We start from the raw sequence: 27,851 nt of genomic DNA, 5'->3' as shown, positions 1-27,851 counted from the left end.
ATATATATATATAAATATTATGATTTATATAGCGCCAACATATTACGCAGCACTGTACATTAAGTAGGGGTTGCAAATGACAGACTAATACAGACAGTGATATAGGAGGGGAGGACCCCACCCCCAAGAGCTTACACTCTAGTAGATATACACCTGCACTCCTAAAAGGGGTTTTCCTTGGAGTAAGTATCGGTACTGTAAATCAACAGGAGTAAACAAGGACTGGGGCTTTAGGGTCATCCTCTGTGCAGCATTTATTGTGACACAAAGGCCCCGATTTATTAAAGTTCTCCAAGGCTGGAGAGGATACACTTTCACCAGTGAAGCTTGGTGATCTAGCAAATTTGGAATGGATCTGGTCCAGAATTGAAAACATTTGCTAACAAGTACCTAATGACTTTTAGGAAATCCACTCCAGGTTTTCTGTATCACCCATCTTCATTGATGAAAGTGTATTCTCTCCAGCCTTGGAGAACTTTAATAAATCAGGGCCAAAGAGACAAGAACCAAACGTTTCACTGATGTGTTTGTACTGAGCTATTTTCCTACAGCAAGCATCAGGGAGCACCCAAACTATGTCAGGAACAAACAACAATTCCTGCTGTTTATGTGCAAGAGGCCAAATGTGTAATGTTCACACTGCATTAAAGTTTTGCCAATATTGCACCTCTAAATGAGGCTTAAAAATTATGTAGTGCAAAACTAAAAGGTTTATTGTTCCATTGAGTTATTTTATCAAATACATTCATGGAATACGATTAGCCAAATAACCCATAAACATTCCACTGACCACTATTCTCAGTGTTATCTTTGATGTTTATACAGAGAGGTTTAAAAGCAGATTTGATGATCCCCTGGACAGGGTAACATGGTCAATAGAAGATAAGTAATTAGGAGAAAAAAGACAATAAAGGGCAATGGGACAAAGACAAAGGGTACAGGTCACAGGGAAAGGAGGGTTTCCCATGACCTAGACACTCTCACTAGTGCATCCTAGGTTTGCCATTGTCCAGTGCAGCATACAACAGTATATAAAGTTTTAGATAGGTGTGAAAAATGCTTGAAAGTAAGCATGCCTTTACAAATATAAATCCTAGTTTTTTACACTTATTCATTTACAAAATGCAAAGTGAGCTAACAGAGGAAAAATCCAATCAATATTACTTGCCTTTAATCCAGCATCAATTCATATAGGAGCACGTATAAGGATTTTGTGGGGTTATAAAATCTGGTATACAATTAACCAATTATACCCAACAGCTACTAATAATCATCATTTTCATATGCAGGTTTTTAACACAGTCAATAACTGAAACAAAAGCTGTGAAGGAGGCCTAAACCCGGATGAGGATCAGCTAAACTTTGCTACCAAGGTGAGGTTATGGAAGAAAGTTTGATGTGAAAGGTAACATGCCATGATAAGACTGGTCAGAAGAGTTCTTCATGGAAGAATTGCAGCCAAAAAGCAACACCGTCAATGTGAAACGAGACCAAGCGGCTCAACAATGCACAAAAACATATTAACTGGGATGCAGGAAATTGGCAGCAGAAGCTCTAGATAAGGGGTGCCCACACTTTTTTGGCTTGCAAGCTACTTTTAAAATGACCAAGTCAAAATGATCTACCCACAATAAAAACTTGGACTTAACTCCCGTGGGCAGTAGAGTTTACTTTGAAAGGCAGGGCTCCGCAATCTATTTGCTTTGCCTTTGCGATCTACCTGTAGATCGTGATCCACCAGTTGGGCACCCCTGCTCTAGAGTGATGGGTCAAAATTTGAAATATTTGGATGTAGCAGAAGGCAGTTTGTTTGACCAAAGACTGGAGAGCAGCACAATAATGAGTGACTGCAGGCAACAGCTAAACATATTGGAGGTTCCTTGAAAATCTGGGCAATAAATGTAGTTGAGGATTTAGTCAGGATTACTGGTGTCCTCAATGCTGAGAAATACAAGGAAATATTTATCAGTGATTCAATAACATCAATACCATTTTTTTTGGAGCAGGACAACAACTCCAAACATACGGCCAATGTCATTATGAACTATCTTCAGTGCAAAGTGATTGTATGATCTCAACATAATTGAGTGTCTGGAATTACATGATAGGACAGAAGTATGTGAGAAAGATTGTGGGTCTAGTAGACCCATTTACAGCTTTACAAGTGTTAATGCAGAGATATTTCATGCACGAACAGTGTTCTGCAAACACATAAAATAACACATCTAAACTATATTTTGCAACATAGTGCACCACAACACACATAACATTCCCATCTTTGTGTTGCGAAGCGCTCAGATGTTTAGGTTTACTGTATGTGGTATACTGTATGGGTGCCATTCAGAATGAATAACGCAACACTGTATAGAAAAAATATGTATTTTTGTAAATCCAACAAAAAAGAAAGACCTGCTGTTTTGAAGATGCTCTGACTAAATCAACTAGCAATGTTTGGCCCTTGTAAAAGTTGCTCAGATCCTTAACTAGTCCATTTTTCCCGCTTCCAAAACATTATCTTCAAGAACTGACTTTTTTCTTGCTGCTTGATTTGTCCCCACACCATTGACAGGTACCATTGCAAATAAATCAATAATACGCACTTCACCTGTCAGTTGTTTCATTGTTTGGGCTTATCAGAGCCTATGTTTCTATATCCGTGTAGATATTGCTTCAAAACTCTATTCCGTTTAGCTGATATGGACAAGATCATGCCCAGGCCAACTATGGGCAATGTAGTTTTAGAAAATGATCACTATCAGACTACAGTGATAAACCAATGTATCTACAGCCACTGAAGTCTAATAGATCTACAATGTGATGTGGGTGTAGAGCTTTTACTAGTGATGCAGTTGATATTACAAAAAAGAAAAAAAAAGGTCCATAAACTATTGTAATAAAATATTTTTTATATTGTATTATGAAAAACCCATTATATTATACATTTGTGCACAATATGCCTTTCATTTGAGATTAAGAATAAGTTTGAAAATATGTGAAAAATCTCATAGCACAATCATGAAAATTAGCCAAGGCTGTATATTCTACATTTTAATAAGTTAAAAATAAACCAAGGATTATATAAACCATGAACTCTGAAAATAGGTTAAAAAGTTAATATGTTTGAGCACATGTAACAGTTTACTTGTATATAAAAATATTTCATACAAAAACAACACTAGATGCACAAGCAGACATTTTTTGGTATTTGTTTGGTTGTCTATGGCCATTTCTCTATAAATTTTTATTGGCTGGCTTTAACATAGCCAGAACTCCTTAAATAAATACACAAGACTTTCTCTGTACAAGAAATAAGGCAGCAGATAAATAGGTGACAATGAGGTGAACCAGTAAAACGTATTATGATTCTAGAACAATATTTAATATCGCTCTACTAATATAACCACATCTGTTTAACAAAACTTGCTTTTTACAGTCAGCGAAGAGATTTTTTTGTGTATTTAATTAATGTGTTTTAGAGTGAATATACCCAGATGCTTTGTAAGCATCTGGAAATCAACTTCATGTTGATGGCTACAGGGAATATTTAAGGTCAGTTTCCCTTGGGGTCCTTGCTTTGTACTTTTGCGTGGTGATATAAATCTGGGTATTTTTTTTTACTACTACACCGCTTGCCTAACTGAAAACACTGGGTGTATTGCATGGACTGTTGCAAGGAACAACAGGGAGCATGCTCCTAAAGCTGAGGGCCAGTAAGTGAACATAGGCTGTTGGCCAAAAGTTCTCTGAGCGGACAGGTAAGTATGACGAAGAAGGAATTCATTGAGCTCCAGGGTACAGTGCAGAGGCTGAAGTGGCAGTAATAATCTCAGCTCATACAGGCAAACCATATACCCTGCAAACAGCATGAACACAGGTGGTATATACATATGCAAAGGTCAATAGACAAGACCTGCGGACTTGCACAAAAGTTATCAGTAGGTGCTTGTTAGTTAGCTTGGTTTGTCTGCTATAAAAAGCATATTCATTCGTTGGCATAGTAGTGATAACCATTAAATCCCTATCCAAATAGTACAGCAATTTACAAATTTTAAGAAAGTGAACACACATAAAACAATCAATGTACATATAAATTGGTTTCTTGTCATGAGAGAAGCTTACAAAAAACTTAAAAGCCTTTAAATGATGGCCGTACATAACCAGAATACTTTGTAAAAGCTACTAGACCCACACACCTTTTATCAAGCAGATAACAAGCTGTGTATAAAGTTAAGTAAACCAAAGCAACCAATCCACAATTTTCAAATAAATATATTCTGAGTGCAGTGTTCTCCCTCACAATTAAGGGGCTGCTACCCGCCTACAATTTCTTCCCACCCAACTTGAAACATTTTCTAGGTTGAACACTGTAGTGAAAATTTAATTTGGCTGCTGAGGAATACTACACCACTGATAATGTTTGCTTGCAGAAGCTATACATAGCTAACTTAATTCAAAGAGCAACGATGTACAACCGGTTGTTACAATATGATTGTAGTCATACTAGCTAAAAGTTCACCAGTGATTGCTGCTGACGAGCACTACTCTCAACCACTTTTTACACATAATGGCTTAAAAATTGTCAGCTATTTATATGTCTGTAACTGGCTACCCATTGAAAGGGTGTCTCCACTAAATGTGTATACGAGGAAGGAAAGAGTCAAGGATTGAAATACATATTGAAAGTCTTATCCTGTATGTTGCCATGACCTGTTAACCTAAAGCTCTTGTCTGCAGCAAGTATCAGGACCCTACCACAGAAGAAACAGACACCAGAAAGTGCAGCCAACCAAGAGCTCCCTGGTTATTCTGACACAGAGATGAGATGTTGTTTGCACATTATATCTCCACCTCCTCTGTCTGCTGTAGGTGTCAGAAAAAGCCAACCAACAGCTATGATCTTATTCCTGGCCTGGGAGGTGTTGCTGCACATTACATTGACTCCACCTACTCCAACAACCTGCGCTTAGTAGGGTTATCTTTGAATAACATTTGTAAAAAATAAAGTTTTAAGTGCATCGATCTTTGTAAAAATAACAATAAAGTGACAACATGTAAAATGGCAATAGATGACAACACAGGTGTAAAATATACAGTTATGATAAACAAATGTGCCCCAGGGGGCTTTATAGATTATTTATACAGAAGCTCATTTTTAATTACACAAATTACATGCTTTCCTTCAGCAAGTTTAAATGGATTTTTGCTGCTGTCATAAGAATGCAATATTATTTTTTTAACCTACTGAACACAATTTACAATAGAAAACAGTTTGTTCCATACATGAATACTGTTTCTTGGTATAAATAAGCTTTCAAAATAATATAAACTTCACTAAGTGCACCTTATAAACCGCATCTATTTGGAGGAATGTGTACACAAATAGATAATCTTCTATAAAAAAGCATAGAAAGGCTTAAAAGGATACCTCAGTGTTTTGTTTTTCCAGTTAAAATTTCATTTATATATAATTATATATATAAAACAATAATTCACAAAATGGCACATGAAGGTTCCTCCTGGGTGGAGGGAGTATATGTTGCCAGTTCTTTCTACACAAAGTGGGCTTCTCTGTGTTCCAACTCCTGAACGCGCTTTGGCCGAAGTCTTGGAAAGGTTGGTTTCAAATCTGATGGTGAGAGTTCCTCAGATACAGTTTTTTGTGAAGTTTTGCCTTGTCCGTGTGTTTCAGATACCAGATCTGAGTCTATAACTAAATTCACATTATTGTTATTGTGTTGATACTGAACTTTGCCACCACTTGCAGATGTGGCATCAGTTTGTGACGTCTCCTCATTTGGCTTTAATTTTTGGGGAGGTGGTTTGTAAAAAGTTCCTGGAGGAGGCTGCAAAGTTCTAGGGGCTCTGAAAGCAGAAAGTGGATTAGGTTCAGTAGAGGTGCCATCAGTAGAGATTGCACTTGACTTAAGCTGGCTTGCTGATGGCACTTTTGGCAGCGTGGGGTTTGACGACAAGATAGTGGGACCTCCATCGTGGGCTCTTATTTCCTGTGGTACATTCGTCATGATCATTGCAGTCCTGGGTGTGATGTCATACTGTTTGTACTGCTTATCCCATGTTTTACGATAACTTTGGGAGTCATAACAAGAAAGTCTGTGGCAAGAATTCACGGTGGATAGAGGTTTTGTTTCAGAGACCTCTTCAATAATGGGACTCTTGCCGAGCTTGTCCGTGGTGGCCACACCCACATTCTTTGAATTCCTCTCGTTCAGTACGGAGGGAGGAAGAAGCCTATCCACAGGCAAACTAACAGGACGAACCACTGGCTTGGCTCTAGGAGCCCTCAGCTGAACTTTGGATATTTGTCTATAGGATCTTACAGGTACAGAATTGTTTGCCTTTGTGCTGTCTTCTGTTCTAATTTTTACCTCACCCTCAGAAATAGTGTCCAGAGAGACATCTATGGAAAAAAAAAACAATTAGATGGATTTGTTCCAGTTGCACCTTGAGAACTGTAACTAACTAAAAAAGTGAACTTCTTGTTGCACTGTATCCAGAGAATTCCTAACTTCATTGTCACAACATATGACAGCCACTTGCTATAGACATAAACCCTAAATGGATGAAATTTAGTTTGAGAAAATATGTTCCTGCTCACACAAATGTAAATCACACTGGATCAGGTGGCTCCCAAGGGGACATTTTGGTTCCTGAAGCTCAACATAAGCTGTCTGGCTATATTTCTCATATAAATCAATTTTTAAGTCAATAAACTCAATATTTAAAATTTTTTCTTTAGGAGTTCAGCAAGCAATGGCTGAAAAACTCATCTTTAAAGAAACAAGCTATTAGGCATATGCACAATACACCTATTTATTCTATATATGGTAAAACAGACTTGTGTCTATTTTGGAGTTTTAGCTCAATTAAATATTTCAGGTGATTTCCAGCAACCATTGATAACTAAAACTCTGTGCAAACTTCACACATCAAATGTGACAAATGCTTACTGCAAGTTATCTAAGTTATCTATCTATGCGGCACCTGTGGCTGGAAGGAAGAGGTGATTCTCAGAAGACATTCATTTCTAAGATATGATTGAGATGATAAACCTACATCATGGTGATAAACCTACATCAAGTGATGGTAAAGGCTGTTTTATCAAAGTAAAAATGTGATCGGTTCTCAAATAAATTCACATGCCTTGAAATGCGTTTTGTTTTGCCATAACCACTTAAAGCTTGTTTATTTGACTGAATATAAGTAGACTAGTATCCAAGCAATGAAAACCTTATATTAGGTAAATAATAGCAAGTGTTTAAAGAGAACAATGCTGAACTTGTTACATGATCAGTAAAGAACAGTATTTTTTGTTTTGCAACAGCATTCTTTCAAGAGTTTCAAATAGCTGTAGGCATTTTTGCATACCTTTCTCTATTTGCTAACCTGGTGATCAGCACAAATTATTTATTTGCACATGGGATTCACTGAACACCATGGTACAAACAAAAGAAAATAGGGTTTGTAAGACACTGCCACAAATCTGGTTTATTCATTTTAGAAAAGACATAGTGCAGTTGTAGTTGAGCCATGGGGCTGGTTGTAATAGGAAGCTGAACAGTTGAGATATGCACCCTCTTAAGCTGCGTACACACGGCAAATTTTTCTCGCCCGATAATCGGTATCGGCCAATTATCGAGCGAAAATCTGCCGTGTGTACAGTCCTGGCGGATCCATGGACGATGGACGACGACCGATCGTAATGAAAGGGAAGGGGAGAGCGCGCAGCAGGGTGCCGCTCCGTCGCTCTCCCCCTCCCCTCTCCATAGAGCATGAACGGTGCTGTATGTACAGCATCGTTCATTCATCGTGCAGTCTTTTCTCGTTGGAAAGGATCGTGAAAGATCCTTTCCAACGAGAAAAATTGCAGGTGTGTACGCAGCTTTATTATCAGACTCTTCTCTGCATTACCAGAATAAAGGCAAAGTCAAACTAAAACTGATATGCAAGTCTTGTAAAGTTACTGATAGGCTAAATCACACACTAGTTTCCTTTACCTATATTGGCCTCCATTGTCCCCGCGATTCCTGGCTTACCCTGGCTTTGTAACAGCAAGTAAGCGGAGACTCACTGATAGTATTGCATACCCTCGTTTTAGCATGGAGTAGGTGGGTAAGGATGGGAACCTGGTGTACACCTTGTAACTACAACCGATCTCCAAAATCAAAAAACAACGGGAGGTCTGATTTACTAAAGAATTTGGGAATGTTCACACAATTTGTTTGAATATTTACCTTAATAATCCAATCATGAGCAGATAAAATAAGAAATCATGGATAACTGAAGTTAAACTTAACACACTTTATTCTGAGAAAATTCCCAAACACTTCAGTTCACTTCATCAACCTTGATGGGTTATCATAGAGGTACATACTCCCCATGGTAAAGTTTGTTTTAATATTGACACTCTCCTGTCTTTTAGATCCTTTTAAGGGCCGGGATCATTCTCCCCGCTTTTAAAATTGTGGAATGGAAAAATGATCTTCAATGGGCATTTAGCCTTTGATAGTAGTCACATGTAGGACGATGCCAAATAAAATAAACTTTGCTGGGTGCTGCTAGGTACTGAGTCATTTAGCTTATTACACCCTTATCCCAAAAGAGCAAATTTGCCATACATGCATGCTCCCCTTTCAACCAATGTTTAAAGAAGGTATCAGTGAGTATCATCAATGAGATCACCTGCCAAGTATGCACACTGGAAGAAACTAATGCAGCAGTGTTTACGGCTGGACACTGAAGAAAGGCAACACAATGTGTTTAGTAAAACTAAAAAACCTGAATAATAAAAGATCAAAAAATTGTGCACAAGATTTTATCTCAATTGTCTTTGTCTTATATGGAGAAAACAAGAAGGCAGCTCACCTTGTTCCTCTGAACTTTGTACTGTGAAGACAGGGCTTACTGCCTCAGAGGAAGAATCTCTGTGTAATTCATCTTCATGGTCACACGACTTGTGCTCTGTAAGAAACATGTTACAAAATAGTAATGTTCTATTTTACACAAAACTAAATCATTATTTCTTTGTAAGGTCAGAAAGATACACGATACACAAGCAACCCTAAACAATATTTAGTGTCTAAAACTAAAATCAGATTCTGATCTAAAGAAAAAGAATAGAAGAATAGACATATGAAGAATTTTCCATTACCAAAACACTACCATTTTTCTCTTTGCCTTTGTGGGTTAATGTACTGTTTGTTGGTATATTTTTAAATGTTGTGGAATGTACGAGCCAGGCACTTCTCATATACATAATAACACTTAAAAAGTAAATAAAATTTATGAGCAAAAAAAAGAAATGCAGACATATGGATACATAGGAAAACTGCAATTCTTGGTGTATCAGCGTTATCATGGCATGGGAACTTCATGTAAAGAGAGAATAGGACAAGAGTGGAAAGAAAGCCGTTGAATGTGAAGCAAAAATATACTGCTAATTTTGTTTTATATATAACCAATGAACAAGTTGTTTTCATTTCAGAAAACAAACATGATGTAATGTTGTTATGCCAACATTACACACTTACCATTCTCTTCTGTTATGCTCAAACTATGACTTCTGCCCTCTCGCTCCTCCACACCTCTAAACTCCAATGAAGTCTCATCCAGGGAGCTGGCACGTTTGGAAAGCGCAATGTTCTACAAAAGCAGAGAATATTGTGTAAGGTCACATGGCTAAAGAGTGATAAATTATATTAGAGCACCTAACATCTAAATAATTTATGTCCTGCCAACCTATCAAGAATCTATTTTAATGAAACCACTGTCTTATGTAAGTAAGAGCATCTGAAAAGTTTATACTGAGTAAAAAGTCACTAATTTGATAAAAAATAAGTTTTTTTATTCACTTAACAAAAGTGGACCTACCTCATTGCCAACTGGTAATGATTGTGACTTGCGAATCTGCTGTTGTTCCCTGTCATCAGCCAGAGCCAGCTTTTCAGGATTAACCATCTCGCGGGACACATCAAATATTTTATCATAGTATGTTACAAGCAATTCAACCATACGAGCTTGATATGGATAGTCCACAAGAGAGGAGAGAGAAATGGTGGCATCGATCTGACGTGGCCGAATTAAAGTGGGTCCAAATATTATACCCAGGTTACTGGCAGTCATCTTATTTTCTTCCACTTCTTCAGTGACCCTTTAAAAAAGTAAAATATTAAAATTACTGTACTGAAGATGGCACTACAACAAAAACTTGATGTGATGGGGTGAAATCACAAATAAATATTTTAAATCATCACAGCATGTCACCATCACATTGGCTATGCTTAAATGGATCATAGGGTGAACAACAAATCAAATTAAAAAGTAACAACTGACAGACAACCTTTCAGTCACCAATCACACAACAATTACAACCTGGCAGGGTCACCAAGTTATTAAAAAATTACAGCATACAGTGGTGATCAGAAGGAACTGCTGAGGGCTACCAGGAACCCAGGAGGTAGAAGTTTTCATATAGGGTAAGTCAGTGTTCAGTGGCACAGGCAGCAGGAAAAGTGAGGATTTACATTCTTATTTAGAATCTATAAATCAACTATGTATTCTCACTACCAATCTCATGATCCAATCATTAGAATAGATTGCAGTTTGATTTCTGATTATCAGGTTAAAAGTAGAAAAGATACAAGCTCTGTAATCTGCCTGTTTTCATGTTACAATAAAAATGTGTTATGCTTACATACTTACATTCTGAAATAGGTCATCATAGGTTCTAAGTGCTAAACCTAGCCTGAACATTTTGCAGGGAAATTTGAGAATTATGCTGTGGGATGAATTCCTTACAGGCAAAACAGTTATGTTATGCCCCGATGCAATGACCACATCTCGTGGTGTGTGAGAACAGACTGACCTGTCTTTATTACAATTCAAACAGGCAGCATGCCCAGGAACTAAAATACAAACACCTCAGGAATGGGTTGGGGCTGAAAATCTATCCTTGCTCTGCGTACAGATAATATTTTTCTTAAGCATCTACTCTTTCAGCAGATGTCTTTCTGAACAGACATGGTGGGAAAGTCAATTCTCCAGGACTTTGCCAATAAAACCAACATCAAAAACACTTGTATATATAAAAGGAGGACTCTAAAGCTGGCAAGTTTGTATACGGCCTTAATGACCATACACCAACTCCAGCCTATAATTGTTCATGACCACAGACAATTGTTAGTTGTGACTATGCAGTGCGTGAATCGGATTTCTGAAGACAGACTATTGCTCTTAGAAAGAGGTCGGAGGTCCTGCTCCTCAGCATGTCACAATTGTTTTGAGTTGGATCTCAAGTTAAAAAGATTCTATTGGGCTATATTGTTTTACCACAAATTACAATAGAGCTTAAAGGTACTGTATGTGGCCATTTTTGTTTTTATAAAACATCCTAATCCATACTATGTGTAAAGTGGAGTATAGTGCACAATTTATTCTTGGAATTCTGATTTGAACACTAATTAAAGCTAAAATGAGATAGAACTAAATGATGAGTTATCCATTTTCAAGCCATCAGTAAATATATTATCTAGCCAAAGAATTTTCAGGTTGTTGTGAATGAGCTGGCCACCAATTCTAGTTTCCATGAGATTCCAAAAATTCCCTGAATGTCTCATCTCAGCCTCTTTTCAGTTTTCATACTAAAAGGTTATATAAAATGTTTCAAATATTGCTGTGGCACTCTTTTTTTTTGCTTAAAGAGTCAGAGGGAATGGTTAACATCTCAGGTTTTGTTCCTGTCTAGATTGCCAAGGGGGAAATCCTTCCTCACTCATGTGTTATGTCACTGGAAGAGGAAGTAAATCACACTCTTCAAGGGAACATTAAGGAAACAAAAGCACCTTATTATTACAGCTGTCAATTTTATAATCTTTGTGTTGTGGTTTATGTTACTGTTGGCAAAAGGGTGTTTCTTCGTCTTCTGAGGGGACAAAAAAATGACCCACTGAAGTTTTGTATTTCCCATTTTTTTTTACCATGCAGTTATAAGTTATACTGTATACAGCCATGTACCTAGGAGTTAATCTACATACCACCAGCTGAGAATATTTTTCTGTAATTGCCCCTTACCTGTGTAGATGTCCCACCAAAAATTGCAATGTATTGTAATTTGGCAGTGGTAGCTGTTTCAGCAAGTCCCTTATTTTAAGGATGACCCTGTTAAGCTCAATTCCAGATGGCTGTCTCTTCAATGGTGGGCTTCCTGCTTTTGAGTCAACTTCATCAGGGGCATGCTGACTTTCTTTGGCTAGTCCAATTAACTCATTGTAAAGGCGAAATAAAATCAAAGGCTCTGGAAGCTAAAGAAATACAATAATTATTATAATATTACATATTTTACAAAGTAACAGGCTTACTTAAGCACTGAGTGATCGACATGTTCTTTGAGAGAAAAGCCTACAATAGGCAAATAAAAGATTCCCCTACTTTGTTTTAAAATGGATTTAAAATCATTTTACACTATTTCCTGCTTAATATAGGGAATGATTATTTTACACAAACATTTAGTACCAAATTCAACCATGAAAATTGTATTACAGCATTATGGTGTTTAAAAGACAGAACACTGCAGAAAACTGTGTGCTTTCAAACTTCTTTCTAAGTCTGTACAAAGGAAGAGGAAAGGGGACTGAGCAAAGTCACTGCTCCGACAAATTCAGATACGTATGTAAATCTGAGCTAGCAGAAATAAAATCCACATCTCTTCAAACAAATATTTAAGCAATAGTTTGATTCACCCAATTATTTTTATTTCACAGACACTTTCAATGGAACCAGTGTCATCTATAGACGTATGTCAAAACAAACCCATATTGGGACTACAATGTAAAGGTCATTCATTGCTTGTTATTGCTACCCATTAATAATCATTTAAAAATATTGATTACCTAAATGACCTTGCAAAATGTGATCAGTTTTAAAAACAAGCTAAATGATTGCCACTGCAAATTACCAGAGCCAAATATAGGAAGAGGCCTGCTAAAATGTCAATTTCCATCAGTGTGTGAGATATGTTCAATATTAACCTTAATAGAACACTGCAGAGAGGTTTCCGTAGTATAAAATTACTTTACATGTGCAAGCTGCAGCACTGCAATACACGGATGCCAGTTAATCTATTTACCTGACGGAGGTAGAGCTTGAGAACATTGCTTATGTCATGTGCATAAAGTTCTGACAATTCCACCAAGTCCTTTCCGTTTTCAAATGCTTGGCATAGCTTCTCCACTCTGGACTTTGCTCCGTTAACACGATAGATGCCCTGGAAAACATGACACTTTACTATTTGTTCTTAACAAACCAAGTTATTCTTTGACTCAGGCATAGCTGCTGGGTAATTAGTAAAGTTGGGAAATAAAATGTACAGGTTACATAAATACAAGATCCCATTAAACAATATTGTGCTGTTCATCTGTCATATCTTCATTTAGTTCAAGTCATAGGAAAGGGCTAAGGAATGGTAAACTGCAACATTTAGCATTTTTTGTTTAGCTACCTTTCAATAGCAGCAGATCTTGGGCCTCATTTATTAATGCTCTCCAAGGCTGGAGAGGATACACTTTCATCTGTGAAGCTGGGTGACTCCATTGGTCAGAATACAAGGAACCAATCACTGTAATTTTTAGATGCATATCAATGTAACTAACCAACGTAATCAGATGGCAAGCATTGTTTGGAGAAAAAAATGCAAAGATAAGTAACACCCAGCACAAAACTACCATATTTTTGGTGTGTTCCCAAAGTGATGTCTCCCTTTTAGACATATTTGCAATAAACTGACCATCTGGACAGGTATACATGTAAATAATCTCATGTCTAATAAGTAAATATTTCTGGAATATATGTCTGGAAAAATACACAGTTCTGTACAAAGGGAAGAAAAGTCCAACACAAAAAAACCCAAGGCATTTTCTAATTAAGCAGGTTTTAAAAAAGTGCTGGTATACAAAGTGAAACGGCTGGAATTGTAAAAATGTGGCTACACACCTAGGAGCTAAGCACAAGAACAAAAGACAAGTCTAAGAAAGGCAGGAATAATTCTCTAAGCGGGCTACCTGCAGCACTTTGGCAAACTACGCGCAGACAGCTTATTCAAGCTACTGATGTTGTTGACTTTTTAGAAATAGAAATGTCTCATGCCCTTATTATTTCAGCTCTTCTAAAAGCCAGCCCCATTACTGGCCTAATACACTGCAGCTAAAAAAGCTACAAATATTTTTAGGTCCTGGAGTAATGTAGGGGTTGGAGGAAACCACAGGGAAAAGGTATCCCACACCACCCGGAAATGTGTGTGGTATCCCATACCCCAAGAAGCAGTCTTTTTTTTTTTTTAAAGACAGATGATGCTATCTTATTTTATTCTGCAGTGGACTCAGGGTTCTAGCACTGTGTTTTTGAGGAATTTGACATGCTTTACCCTATAAAAAAGCTACTATTCAAAATTGCATCCAAGAAGGATTATAAATGTATTATTTTATATTTAATTGTTGCCACACAAATGGCAATTTCCAGGCAATATTACCCTTTTTAGGTTAAGGGAATTAAAGGACAAATTGATAAGTTCTCCCTTCAAGACAAAATGATTAGCCTGTTGTAGAGATCCAAGGCTGGGAGTGGTTGAGTAGTTTAGTAAAAGACACTAGAAAGGGCTGACACAATTCACCACAGTTCTCAGTTCACCAAATGCTGTGTTGTCAGGCCACAACAGGGCTTAATATTTTAGTGCACTACAGGAAGATCAACTAGTCATTTTCTGTACTTGCAGGGGCTTTAAAAGAATAAAACATGGGAGATTGTGCATGTATTGCAGACTGCATATATTCCCATATTATACACAAGCTCAGCAGTCCACATTTTCTGATCTCAAAGAAATGACCTTTGCAAAGCATTGATTGTTTGTCTGAGCACATTCAGGTTTGGGGAGGGGTGATTATACACAAGCCTTAAAACAAACATGTCCATGTCCTAATAAAAGCATAAGGGTTGCCTTTGCTACCCTGCTGCTTAAATGCTAATAGCCTCTGTAAAAGTAAGTCTCTAATTTCAGTGCCATGCAGATAAAAACGTTTGACTTTTCCATGACCTTCCCCAATCTGCATACTTGTGGGCCAGTGAATGCATTGAAGTCAGAACAACCAGGTAATTAGTATTTTTAGAAGGCAGCTGAGGTATTTTTCTTATGACAGATTTAATTTACATGTTCCAGTTTCTGATGTTAAGAGACATACGCACTAATAGACCACAATTACTGCCTGCTGTAACAATATACACTCCTGAATTAAATGCAGTTATTCAACATGAAAATGTAGTGGGTGCACAAACTGGAATACATGGCGGTAAGCGCCTACCTTTATAGTTAGAGCACGGCTCTCTATTTCGGAGGTGCACTTCTTGATAATAAAAGGAATGCCATCAGGGGTGTTCTTAGCAGCTTGAGTGAATTCCACTCCAAACAGATGAAGTCTTCCATGAAGCTTTTTGTGTCCACACTGAATGGCCAATGTTTCCAGGCACTTCTTATGGCAAGCTAGAGAACACTACAATAAAGAAAAGCAATAAATGGGCTGTTGTTCCTGTATGCAATGGCTAATAATAACAACTGTGTAATCATTGACTTAAAGCCATACTAAAAATAAGTCCTGGGTGGGACGGGAAGTGCAGCAAACACATGAAATAACCTCCAGAAAAGAAGCAATGTGCCGTATCTTTGTATTTTCTGTGTATTAGACTCTTACCTCCTCACACTCAGCCCCGTGAAACACCACCAAGCTATCACATTCTCGGCACTTGGATGGGGCTCTCAGTTTCCTCAGTTTGTGTGTCTGGGCTGCCTTGGACATAATCGTGTTCCTAAAAGGTCCAGGTGAATTAGCAATCTCAGAGACAAGGTCATTTAAACCTGAAAAAATAAAGATGCTTATATTTGGTTAATATTCTTTACACAGAGAAGAAAAGTTAATATTCACAATGGCTATTTTAGCATTATTAAAAAAAAAAAAAAAAAAAAAAACTTTTTTCAGAATGGTACTGCCTGTATATTGGAAAGTTACAAATTGTGCTTTTAAAGTAGGAAATATTCTAAATAATTCCTGCCTAATGCTCTCCATTTGTTAGAAAACTGGGTAAAACATTTAATTTGTTGTATGCATGGATAGATTTAGTAAGTTAATCAGTGCTTAATTTTCTAAATTAACTTCATTCTGAAATTGAACTGTGAACAAGGAATAACATGTTGTGAACCCACAGTTTTTAGCTGAAACAAACTGGGACGTTTAGAAAAAAAAAAATTACCATGAAGTATATGTTGTTCATGGTAATAAGACTTCCGTTTTCATAATCTGCAGTAGGTTTTAGAAACTGTATGTATGTGTATATTTGATATCAGAAGCTATTGACTGATACAGGGAGGGATAATTACCATTGTCCGAAGGTGATGGAGGTTCCCTCTCATCGAGGTCATCAGCTGATGACATGGTACCAGTAGACGGAGTCCTTGGAAGACGTCGTTTAAAGTCACCTGTAACAAAATGTTGATTAAGACACAATAGTTTTTTTCTTTTTATCTTGCAGAACTATGAATGAACAACCCTTACCAGGACTAGCTGAGGGAGAATCCATAGAGCGGGACTCACTGCTGCCACCTGCACTCTCAGAATCACTGCACATGCCACCACTCTGGTTACCAACAGACCACGACCTAAAAGGTGGTCCTCTGAATGCTAAGGGAATACAGGCAAAAAGATTACCAGCTACAACTAAACACAGTAAACAAGTACATTTTAGTTATGATTTATAAAGACATACTTTGAATATCAGTACTGCTGCTTGATCTTTTCTGCCCAATCTTCTGAGAGCGACTATAAGGTGGACTGCCAATATCTTCAGGAGACTGATTGGGGTATTCAGCAGATCCTTGAGATAGATTCCCATGAGAGGTGTGTGCACTGTTCTCCTTTTCTTTTGACATAAAAGCCCTAAGAAAGAAAATATAACATGAATGCACCTCTGAACTAGAAATTAAATTAAAAACGTTAAATTAGAGAATAAGATACAAGTGGAGTGAAATAAGTTAACCTAATGACCACACAGCCCTAAAGAAACTTTGTGCGCTATTAATGTCTTTTTGGCATTTTCAGGGTTTTCACACTGGATTTAAAAAAAATAAATAAATACATTTTTGACTAGCATTGAATTCCAGTCAGGACACTATGTGAAAGGAGTTTGCATGGGCTATCTCGGGATGGCCAAAGCAACAGCAAATGCCAAGTTGTTGACTTACCCGCCAATTTGTGCATTTGGAGCTTCACAGGATCCAACTTCAATACCACAATCATCCTTAGGCAAGTTTTTTACAAACTCTGAAAACTGTTCCCCTGGTTCATAACGCTTTGCATTCTCGCAGAGGGACTGGCAGTTGACGGGTAGTGACACCACTTGAGCATGCTGCATTTGGAACAGGTTTACTGTAGCCTGGTTAAAATGATAAAATGAATATAAGAAATTAGAAAATATTTTATGAATGAACATACAAGTCTTTAAAGTACTCACAACATGAACAAGAAATAACCAGAAAATTAAGTAAGTGACCAATGTCTTTTTTTTCTTTTTGATGGTCCTTTTGGAATAAAATGTTTTCTTGACCTTATCTACACACTATTTTGTGCATTGTGTATGCAACTCTCTTCCACAGCTCATCTCACAGACACTGCACTAACATTTGGTGCACATCTGATCAGATAGCGCCAATACTTTTGGCTCCAATATTAGAAATTGGGTTTTCAGAAAATGTTGAGTTAAGATTAGGTTTAGGATCCCAGGGGTTATACCCTTGCTTTAGGGGTTAAAGTAAATGCTTAGCTTTTTCTGACCTCATAACTACATTTCAGCAACTTCCATGCTACTTGCCAATAAGATTGCTTTAGTGGTAGTACGGTTACACTCTTTGAACAGTGGAATGGCAATTGGTGGATCTTTGCCAATGGGTCAGAATTTGAACCCCAGCAACCCCAGTGAAGCTAAATAGGAGAAAGTGTTTCTGGATAATACATGTATTATTTAGATTCACATTTAGGGTTAAGTTTTAGGCTGAGATTAAAACATAAGGGTTCTAAGCACCCATCTCCACGGCACAAATTTCTTCAGTAGCAAAAGCCTTTAGAGGCATGATAATAGCCATCATGCAAGCACCAGCTCAGGAACAAGCTGCACTCGATTAAAGGTTAGAAGAGGGACAGAGTAAATCCATGCTCACCTTTAGGAGTCCAAAACTTAGTCCTCAGTCAATAACTAAAGATGGTATTTCTTTGAAACATGTGATTAGGAGCTTTTTGATGCTACAGCTCAGTCAGTGACAAAGTACCACTTTCCAAAAGAATGAGACTGGATGAGCTGATTATACAGATTTACCAACCTCAGACTACCAACTAACCTCTCGGTGCACCTAACACTGACATGCAAGGCCAAAATAATTACAGTCCTGTCTGTAAGCAAAGGCTGGGTCAAGAGACTACAAGGCACCATTTTACCACTTAAGAGACCAACTTGACTTTTTCTTGTTTGTAACCCTCCTAAAATATTTGACTTCTTGTCCATGTAAAAGATCAACAGGAAATAAGAATAGTTGACGATAAAACAATAACAAAAATCAGACAGATATTCTAAACTTTCATATTTTCAATTAAGATATTTGCCATCATTTCCTGTCCTGAAAGTATATTTTACCAATGTGGTCACAAACTGTACTGAAAAAACTATTTAAACATTTTGGCTGATACTGGGATTGTATATTTACTAAGGATCATCCTTACAAAAATACAGCAAATCAGAGTGTATTTAAATAGAATCAAAGCTATTCATTATTTGCCTTGAGTATGAATAATACCATCAAAAACACAATTTATAGTTTTGAACAGACCTGTGTTCTATCTCTATAAAATAGTTAATAAAGTCTCATGAGACCCACCAGACTGGCCCCCTAGCCCCATGGACATCAAGAGGGGATCATTATACTTCTGACCATAAGTACCAGACTTTGAAAGACTAAGATTTTAAGGGAAAGACACTAAGGGATTAACGGATTGTCAACCAAGCAATAATAGACTCATTCAGCGAAATAATTAACTTATTACAAGAGAGAACACTGGTTCAACAGTCACAGCTCAGAAGCACACAGGCTATATTTGTTGTACAAGTCCTTCAGCACAGAAGGAGAGCACAGGACAATGCAGTAAGATACAGAAGTGAAAGGGGGTTTATGTCCTTGGAATAGTTTCAAAAGGAAACTGCTACTTTTCATCCTGATTCAGGACTATGGGGGGATCATCTTTATTCCAAAACATGTGTCCGTCTTCCCAGCAAGGCAGATTAAACAAACTACATTGGATCAGTATTCCATTTTCGACATTAATGCAGTCAGCTAGAAGACAGTTGTGGACTTCTAGTTATTACCAGGAATTGTTTTGGCAGAGGGCCACATCGGATACATCCCCCAGGAGAAGCTTAACGTGGCGCTCTATCTAACTCCTTCACTGCTGAATGCTCTGGCTTCACTACAAAGCCACAGAAGTCATTATCCCACTCAAAGAAAAAAAACAGCTACCGATTTGCCTTCTGTGGCATCAATTCAAAATGTATTTTACAAATCTGGTGATGCAATATTAGGAGTGGGTATTGAGAGTTTACAGATACCGGCAAATTTTTACTGTTACTTGAATATATGCCAAAATATTGTCTTTTCCAAAGGATAAGAGGTCATTTCAAAGGAATAATAACCACAAAACACTTGGCATACAGCAATAAATATAATGTCTCCACCAAATATAAATTCTATAACTAGTAAAACTGTACCTGTTCCTGAAAGACTGCAGGTAACACACTTTTCAAACTGTACCAGATCAATACCTGGAATCCGATAGGTGGTCAAGGGCATGAAACACTGTTTCCATAAGCCAAGTCATATAATAAAGTGGACCAAGCAAATTATTTGTTCATGAATACATGCTAGATAATTAACATGTTCAGACATACAACTTTTTTGCAGAAGGATGGAGCTATCTTCAGTCAGGAACTATTTGTCAAAACCATAAACATATACTGTCTGTCTCAGAGAGAACCTAGTTCTTGGCTGTATTCTCAAACAGGGGTGTAACAAAAGATCATGAGGCCCAATAGCAAACAATGTAAGGGAATCCCACCCCCCTTTACCTGTGATATCTCTCTGTGGCACCTGGTAGTGTCAACTGTGATAATGGTTCCATTGATCTTACACTTAAACAAAATTTAGATAGAAAGTGGGTACACTACAAGCTGAGGCGGTATGAAAGTCAGAATGTTTAGGAGAGTGTGGAATAGCGATTTTACAGCTCAGCAAACAGAATGGATCAGACAGTGGGGAAAACAGAACGAACAGCACAACATACAGAATTCTATGGCACAAAACAAACAATGTACAGCAAATTGTATAGTATAGGGAATGTACAACACAGCCTATAGGATGAGATGGTATGGAATAGGCTATTTATAACACAATATACAGAATGGGGCATTCCAAATGTTATTAAATGGTGTTGCTTCACTCTGCACTGTACCTTACAAATTCCTCAGTGCTCCACTCTGTACACTATAACAATACATATGCCTGACCACTTTACTGTACTGTATAATACCTACATTTATATACCACCCCAAATTGTTTAATGTTGTACACTTGAGTTGGGAGTGGAGTCGCGGAGGGATAAGTGGAAATCAGCAACCCACCTCCCCATGAAAAGTGATCTACCTCTTGTTAGAAAACTGCTGAACTAAAAGAGGAACTAATTTGGATGGGATCCCCTTCCCCGTGCTGCCTTGCTGTGCAATTCACCACCCTTATCCTGCTGTTGCCCCACTGTAAAAGCAGTAAACACCACATAGTAAAGTAGATGGGTTTCAGGAGGGTCCTCCTATTCTGAACAAAGCAAAAGACAACAGCACTGTACAAATCAAAGACGAAGTGAGGTATGTTGCATTCTACAAATGGCCTTGAATGCAGTTTAAGTTACTGAATGGAGCTCAAGGACTGCTCTGTATATTTTTAGGTTACAGAGGTGTTTATGGTTCACAAATATAATGCTGATACATACTGCTTTCAGAGTGAGGTCACACTGATAAACGAATGCTCGGATCTGTGTTAAGATTTCACCCTTAACAGTTTCCATGTCGCTTCTTTTAAGCTCCACATCTGCCACACAGGCTTTGTAATATTCTTTAGCTTCTTCTGCCTGCCAAGAATAAAAACAAGGAAACCTTTAAAAATATCCAGGAACTTGTGTCAAAAACATACGTTCTAGGAAAATCTGGAAATACCAGGAAATTATTACTGCCTAATGCTTTTGTTCTCTTTCATGGCAATGGCTGAATATACAAATCACATGCTCTTGTGCTTCTTGAATGCAGATTCTCCAATCTGTGGAAGATAATTAATCTTCCACAGATTGCAAACCTGACATCTGATTGACTAGTGTTGGTGGTTGAACTTTGCATTTTATTTCTTCTACTTGCGTTGGATTTTAGGTATGGTCAGCAGAGTACAATATAGCAGAAAAAAAAAAACACAAATCTCAAACACATTTCACAAGATAGTGTAGAAGACTACATGAATAAAATCAAATGCTGCATGGTAGCTAAATTATGGAGAATGTAATGTCATCTCCTTTAGACATTGGTTCTGATTTATTAAAGCACTCCAAGGCTGGAAAGGATTCACTTTCATCATTGAAGCTGGGTGATCCAGCAAACCTGGAATGGATTTCTTAAGTCATTTGTTAGCAAATGTTTTCAATCCTGTACCAGATCCATTCCAGGTTTGCTGGACCACCCAGCTTCACCGATGAAAGTGTATCTTCTCCAGCCTTGGAGCCTATAGTCTACATTACAGAGTAGAGTAATGTTTATTGGTTAAGTTTTTGTAAAAAAAAAAGGATAACATTGCAGACATTTAAAATATGTTACATAACTTTACATTCTTTTATCTCCAATTTTGCATGGTGATGACAGGTATTCTAAAATAAATTATTGTAATTACTGAGAAGCATAATAAATTGTTTATTTATTTGGCAAGCGAGAAAAACAATTTCTCACTGTTGCTATGAATTTCTCCATGTGGCATTTTACTCATTGACTTTTCAAATACCCCAAACTATAATCTCACAAAATGTTGCAGCTAAAATCTACCTTTATCAAAGCTTCTTCCTCCAGCCGCCGTCTTTTCTCCACCTGTTTGCTGCCATCCTTCATAAGTCCACCAGATAAACTTAACTGCTCTTCTTCAGCACGCATTGTGCTCAATTTTGCTCTATCATGTTCATCTTGCCGTTGAATATTCAGTAACTTTGCTTTCCTTAAAGCAGTTTCCAGTTCTTGCTATATATAAAAAAAAGCATTACTTCGCTTTACATCTACTTTGTAAAGAGATATTATTCACTGCATACTACAACAAATCATCATGACATGAAACTTTGTACAAAATAAGTAACAAATAATATAAAGATCTAATATTGGATGTGTGAACAGAATGTTAAGACAGTCAACTGCAATGTTTATTTTACACAAATATATAGAAAAACTGAAATCAAACAAGGTCTATATTTTGTATGCAGGATAAAAAAGGACTGTGTTAGAGTACCATTAAACACAATTGCACAAAGAAGACTAAGGAAGTGTAATTAGATATTAATGTAAAACTATGTGCACCAACCATTTTCTTCTGTTCCCGCTGCCAAAGTTCTTTCATTTCCTTCCTTTGTCTGTCAAGCTCCGATCTTCGAGCTTGGAGAGGCTGGAGCCAAAAGTAAGACTGTTATGCTGTTTGCATGTTAAATCAATGTATGCTTAAAAACAAGGACAAGACCAACAAAACTCAAACATTGGGAAAAAAGGTACTTTACATTTTGATAAACACAAGTTATTAAAAACAAAGTGCAGTTGTATACATATAGCCACCTTTTACATCATGAAATATTACCTAATATACTGAGTGTATTAACAAGGCAACAAAAAAACAAAAGAAAATAAAAAAAAAAAAAAAACAAGTTACAACTTGACTTACTTAAAGAATACAAATATTATAAATATAAAAATATGAATTAATTTCAAGCTTATAAGAACTGATGCACAGTTCTTCAAGCTAATGGGACATAACCCTAGGGGTCAAAGTGGTCTTCAAACAGAATTTATACTACTCCAGCAATGTACATCTATAATTAAACATTAAAGATTGATTAAATGTACCCCATACCTTTTAGGCATCAATAGTTGTACATATACATAGATATACAAATTATACAAGTCTGTTGAAATTTAAATATAACCTTAGCTGAAATTATTGCAGTAAAAAGAAAGGTGCCTGGTCTTACCTGGATGAATTTGTTGCTCTGAAGGGCAGTAATTGTTTGCAGCGACAGCTGACTAGCTTCAATGTCATTCTGAAAAGCTGTTGTGAAAATTGGCTGGAAAGGCATAAACTCCTGAAAAAGAATAGAAGTGTATGTTATTTGCAAATATCGAAAGAAAATGCCTAAAACAGAACACATATAGGATGACACAAATTAAAACAATGCAATAATATTGACAAAATATTACCTACAGAATCTAAAATTTAGTTTAATTGGAATAAACCTGACAGCAAAACATGAAGGTCGTCGTTGCTGACCTCTGTCACTGAATATGCTAGTTGCCAAATGGTCACAGAAAAATGGTTGAAATGGTGAAAACTGAATTTGAATTAATTGCAATTGCTTTCTAATTTTTATTGCTTCATTGGTTATTAATTAAAACAAATGACCCAATAGTACAGCTTCCACATAAAAAGGCGAAACATTTAATATTGATGTCTGATTTCAGGAAGACATGTACTGTGTGTAATATAGACCTGTGCTTCCAGATGCAAGTAGTGAAATGAATCTGGTTGTTAATTCAGTAACTAAAACTGATCCATGAGCTATCACTGACTTTACCAGGATCGTCCCTGTTCAATTTCAGACATGTTGTTACCTGGTATAAGTATTGAGCTCTGCTATACTAAAGAAAAGACCAATAAATCTGATCACGAATGCACATACATTACCCTAAACCATTCTAACTGTACAATAAAATGTGTCTACACTTTAAGCGCACTTTATGTGTCTATAATGGAAGTGGTTGGATGCTTTTGGGCAAAAACAGATAAAGTGATTTTTCAATATGAAGCTTGGGGCGTGGTAAAGGGTATATTTCTTGTCAAACTGCCACTAAACTAATAAAAAAGAAAACCTAAAAAATAAAATTGCACTAAAGCTTTTACATGTAACCAGCAGTCAGTTTTATTTACCTATTTCTGTCTTCTCTATATAAATATACAGCCGTACCTGAGGAGCAACAATGGACTTTGCAGTTTCTGCCATTTTTGCAAGATTTCTAGCAGCTTCGGCTTCTAAAAACAAGAAAAACAGATTTTAATATGGTGTGTGCAGGAAAAAAAAAAACAAGATTACTAAATAACATTCACTGAAACAGCTAGTCATTTAGAATTCACATTGCTGACAGTCTAAAGCACAGACATGGCAACAGAATTATTACCAAAGCTCATTAGACACTAAGAGAAGGCACTCACCCACACTAAGCCTTTTCTCTACCCAGGCCAGCATATCCTTGGTGTACTTTGACCATGCTTTTGCATAAGCCAGTGCAGATTCCACACCACTGTCATTCCGCATGAGTATGTTGTCCACTTCTTCTGCACGTAGGTTCCCTGAAAACAACATGTAACGGGAAAAATAAAAGATTTGTATCGGGAGCCCCACGCTGGCTCACAGGCAGTGCCGGCCAAAGCTAAATGCTCAAGTAACTCTGATCTTGGTTAGTTCTATAATGCTGCTTGACACTAAATAGGATTGACAAGGATTTTAGACAGAAAGGGTCAGAGACACAAGCAACTTAGATGAGCTTGTCACCTGCCATATGACTACAAGAATACTTTTGTGTGCATACATCAAAAGGATTGCTTTCCAAGAACAGACCTGTTAACTCCAAATACGTATTTATTGATTAGCTAAGGAATGCATAAACAAACTTGCCTTAATATTATACATTTAAAATGTAACTCATTCTATGGATTTCAGAAAAACCTTACGTTTTTAATATAGACAGATGAAAGATAAAAAAAAGAAAATGATTCCTTGGTTAGAATATCTCCATTCACAGAACCCAAGCAGAATCGCTTGTTATAAAAAAATTGTAGGTCTTAAATATTATCATCAACATTATTGTCTGAGGATACATTATCTTACACTAGAATTGCTATATCACTCTCTTTCTCAAGATCATTTATCTATACAAAAAAATGCCATTTTACACAATGCTAATTATGCCAAAAAAACCCTATTTAATGTACAGTGCTGTGTAATATGTTGGGCTATATAAATACGGTTTATTATTATTATTAATAATAATAATAATAATAACAACAATAACAACTCCTGGAAGTTTTAAACACTCATCATTTACTTGATTGTTGTAGTCATTTACTATCCCGTACACGATCCTACCAGTTCATACCTCTTATGTCTTGATAAAGTTATGTGAATTTACAAGTCTTTCTGTATACACTTTTATATAAAAAAAAAAACATCTCTAGCATTCGGTCAGGTGTGCGTGCCACTCAATTATCCTACAGAGATAAGCAAAGAGCGTGCAACTATCATGCCAGAAATGCTTTTAATAATGCTATACAGGGGTACTTTTCCCTGTTCACTTTTCCTTCCCAAGCCACCCCCCATAGGCACATTTCCATTTTATGTACAGTATTTCTGACTCTAAAGATGATACATGCTGTATGAAAATTATAATTGTGGGACTGCTGGCACTCAATCAGCTGGGCATCTAAAGAACAGTTTATTTTGAACAGAAAGGTCCACTTATTTTTTAACGTAGCAATTTGAGGGATGCGCCTGTATTAATAATACTCCTCAAATTACAAAGAGTTAGATATGTTATTAGATTAAACAGGCCAATCATTATATCAACAGAAAGCAGTAAATCTGTGTCTGGAAACCTCACAACATAACTGCCCCTTCTACACAAAGCTAGCATTAAATGTGGGTTAGGAGAGCACACAGTAACAGCAATAAAATGTGGTAGTATCCTGTGAAAACAAGTAACTGTGTTAATACTGTGGGTAATTCCTGGGTTTCTGTAGACCTGCTAAAATTAGAGCCCAAAACGTACAAAAGGCCCAAAATATTGAAGTCTCTTCCATTGCAGCACAGAGACAAATCTTTGCAATTAAGCTGTCAAATGTCACAGCCTAAAGGAGAAGGAGAGTCTCTGACACTTGACAAAAGGAAAAGCCATGATGGGGCTTGAAGCCAGAAGCTTACGCTTTATTTAGGAGGAAGTAAAGGCCTTTTGGATAGCCTCGACCTTCGAACTAAGCACCCACATGGACACATGGAATCATTTTAAAAACATGGACACTTTTTGAACATCAGCAACTACTGCTATCTTCATATCAAGTCTGACAAACTTTGTACACATTTAAATGTCTTCACTGAAGATTCACACAGCATTTACTCAAATTCCTAATTGAAATAAAATATAAAATTTTGTTAAAGCTGTGTGAATTTTCTGTAAAAACAATTATAAATAAAGCTGTAGTATCTTCAATAAATACAATATTGTTAATGTGACCAGTATTCACCTTGTATGTCATCTCTCTCATGAATCGATCCAGCCGAGTCCTCCACAGAGAGATTTTCAAATGACTAAAAAGAAAAACGCATTATATTAGAAATAATCAACAGAAGAGATCGGGAAAAATAATATCTGTGTTACGATCTGCATTCTCCTAAAGCTAAGGCAAATTGTAAGTAATAGCAAAGGAAAAATGTTGAAGGTAAAAATGTTGAAAGTAATCATATAAAAAGCTGACATTTTCAGTGTTTTTTTTTGGATTTTTAATGTCTTTAATGTATAATGCAATTATAATGTGACAGTGCACTTACAATTATTTTTTATCGGCAGGATTATTTTCTGAAATACAGACATAGTCGCACAAGAGGGATTTTTTTTGTGTGCAATTTTACTAGGACACGATGGTGCAATACTCATTACAGTTTAAACCTAGACTCTGCTAAAAAGTGACAAAATGAATGGATACTTTCACAATTGATCATGTGATTTCTTGTGGTTATTGCTGAAGTTCCCTTTTCAGTTTGATGTCCCTCACTAAACTGGTGGGCTCAAAGTGAATACTGGGACATTCCATTTTGTGTAGCTCATTTTACGAAAAAAAAGCAGGAAGTTAACTGACTTTCCAAGCAAACAAAGCAAAGTATAGAGTAAAAAAAACTAAGGCGCTCCTTCTGAAGCATAAAGAAATACCACTGTAGTAATTGCAAAAATAATCTACATTCAGATTGACCTCATTGGATCCCTCCAAAAGTTCTGAAAAAAGTTTAAATAAGGTCATAACTTGGTTTGGATAGAGTAGAGGAAGAGTTAAATGCACTTTCAGTTTGTTTGTGTCCCATTGGGTAGTAACTTCACTTCCCGTCTTGGAGACTCAACAGGAGGTAAGAGGAAATCCCATTTTAGTTTTTACAAAAACAGGTGTTTCCATTGAGAGATTTTCCCTTAAATCTTGTACTCGTGAAAATGCTAATATTTTAGATTTTCCTCACTTTCAGTCATTAGTACTAAAAGAGGGGTGCATCTGCCAAACAGGGACAAAGGAAGAAGTAGAGACCTGATGGGGATTGTGACCTTTCCACACTCTACCTAAAATTACAAAACAAAAAATTTCATGACGCATACACTTAAGG

At 36.8% G+C, this 27,851-nt stretch overlaps 1 protein-coding gene across 2 annotated transcripts in view; it reads right to left on the bottom strand.

Moving 5' to 3' along the window:
- Nucleotides 1–2,888: 2,888 nt before the first annotated feature.
- ARHGAP29 (Rho GTPase activating protein 29) overlaps nucleotides 2,889–27,851 on the bottom strand; it is an 80,303-nt gene continuing 55,340 nt past the window's right edge. For both annotated transcript variants that reach the window (XM_072419852.1, XM_072419853.1), the window contains 19 exons: nucleotides 26,729–26,792; nucleotides 24,644–24,781; nucleotides 24,399–24,463; nucleotides 23,409–23,519; nucleotides 22,751–22,831; nucleotides 22,228–22,416; nucleotides 21,138–21,275; nucleotides 17,297–17,487; nucleotides 16,822–16,991; nucleotides 16,611–16,736; nucleotides 16,436–16,534; nucleotides 15,753–15,916; nucleotides 15,366–15,554; nucleotides 13,142–13,279; nucleotides 12,088–12,317; nucleotides 9,889–10,168; nucleotides 9,549–9,660; nucleotides 8,884–8,979; nucleotides 2,889–6,418 (listed from right to left, as the gene is read on the bottom strand). In XM_072419852.1, coding sequence (XP_072275953.1) covers nucleotides 5,550–6,418; nucleotides 8,884–8,979; nucleotides 9,549–9,660; nucleotides 9,889–10,168; nucleotides 12,088–12,317; nucleotides 13,142–13,279; nucleotides 15,366–15,554; nucleotides 15,753–15,916; nucleotides 16,436–16,534; nucleotides 16,611–16,736; nucleotides 16,822–16,991; nucleotides 17,297–17,487; nucleotides 21,138–21,275; nucleotides 22,228–22,416; nucleotides 22,751–22,831; nucleotides 23,409–23,519; nucleotides 24,399–24,463; nucleotides 24,644–24,781; nucleotides 26,729–26,792 — 3,450 coding nt within the window. In that variant the 3' untranslated portion in view covers nucleotides 2,889–5,549. The remainder of the gene's footprint in view (nucleotides 6,419–8,883; nucleotides 8,980–9,548; nucleotides 9,661–9,888; nucleotides 10,169–12,087; nucleotides 12,318–13,141; nucleotides 13,280–15,365; nucleotides 15,555–15,752; nucleotides 15,917–16,435; nucleotides 16,535–16,610; nucleotides 16,737–16,821; nucleotides 16,992–17,296; nucleotides 17,488–21,137; nucleotides 21,276–22,227; nucleotides 22,417–22,750; nucleotides 22,832–23,408; nucleotides 23,520–24,398; nucleotides 24,464–24,643; nucleotides 24,782–26,728; nucleotides 26,793–27,851) is intronic.

The sequence above is a fragment of the Pyxicephalus adspersus genome, chromosome 8, assembly GCF_032062135.1.
Source record: "Pyxicephalus adspersus chromosome 8, UCB_Pads_2.0, whole genome shotgun sequence".
Classification (NCBI taxonomy): domain Eukaryota; kingdom Metazoa; phylum Chordata; class Amphibia; order Anura; family Pyxicephalidae; genus Pyxicephalus; species Pyxicephalus adspersus.
Note: the sequence above shows the minus strand (reverse complement) of the source record. Positions and strands in the feature narration are given on the sequence as shown.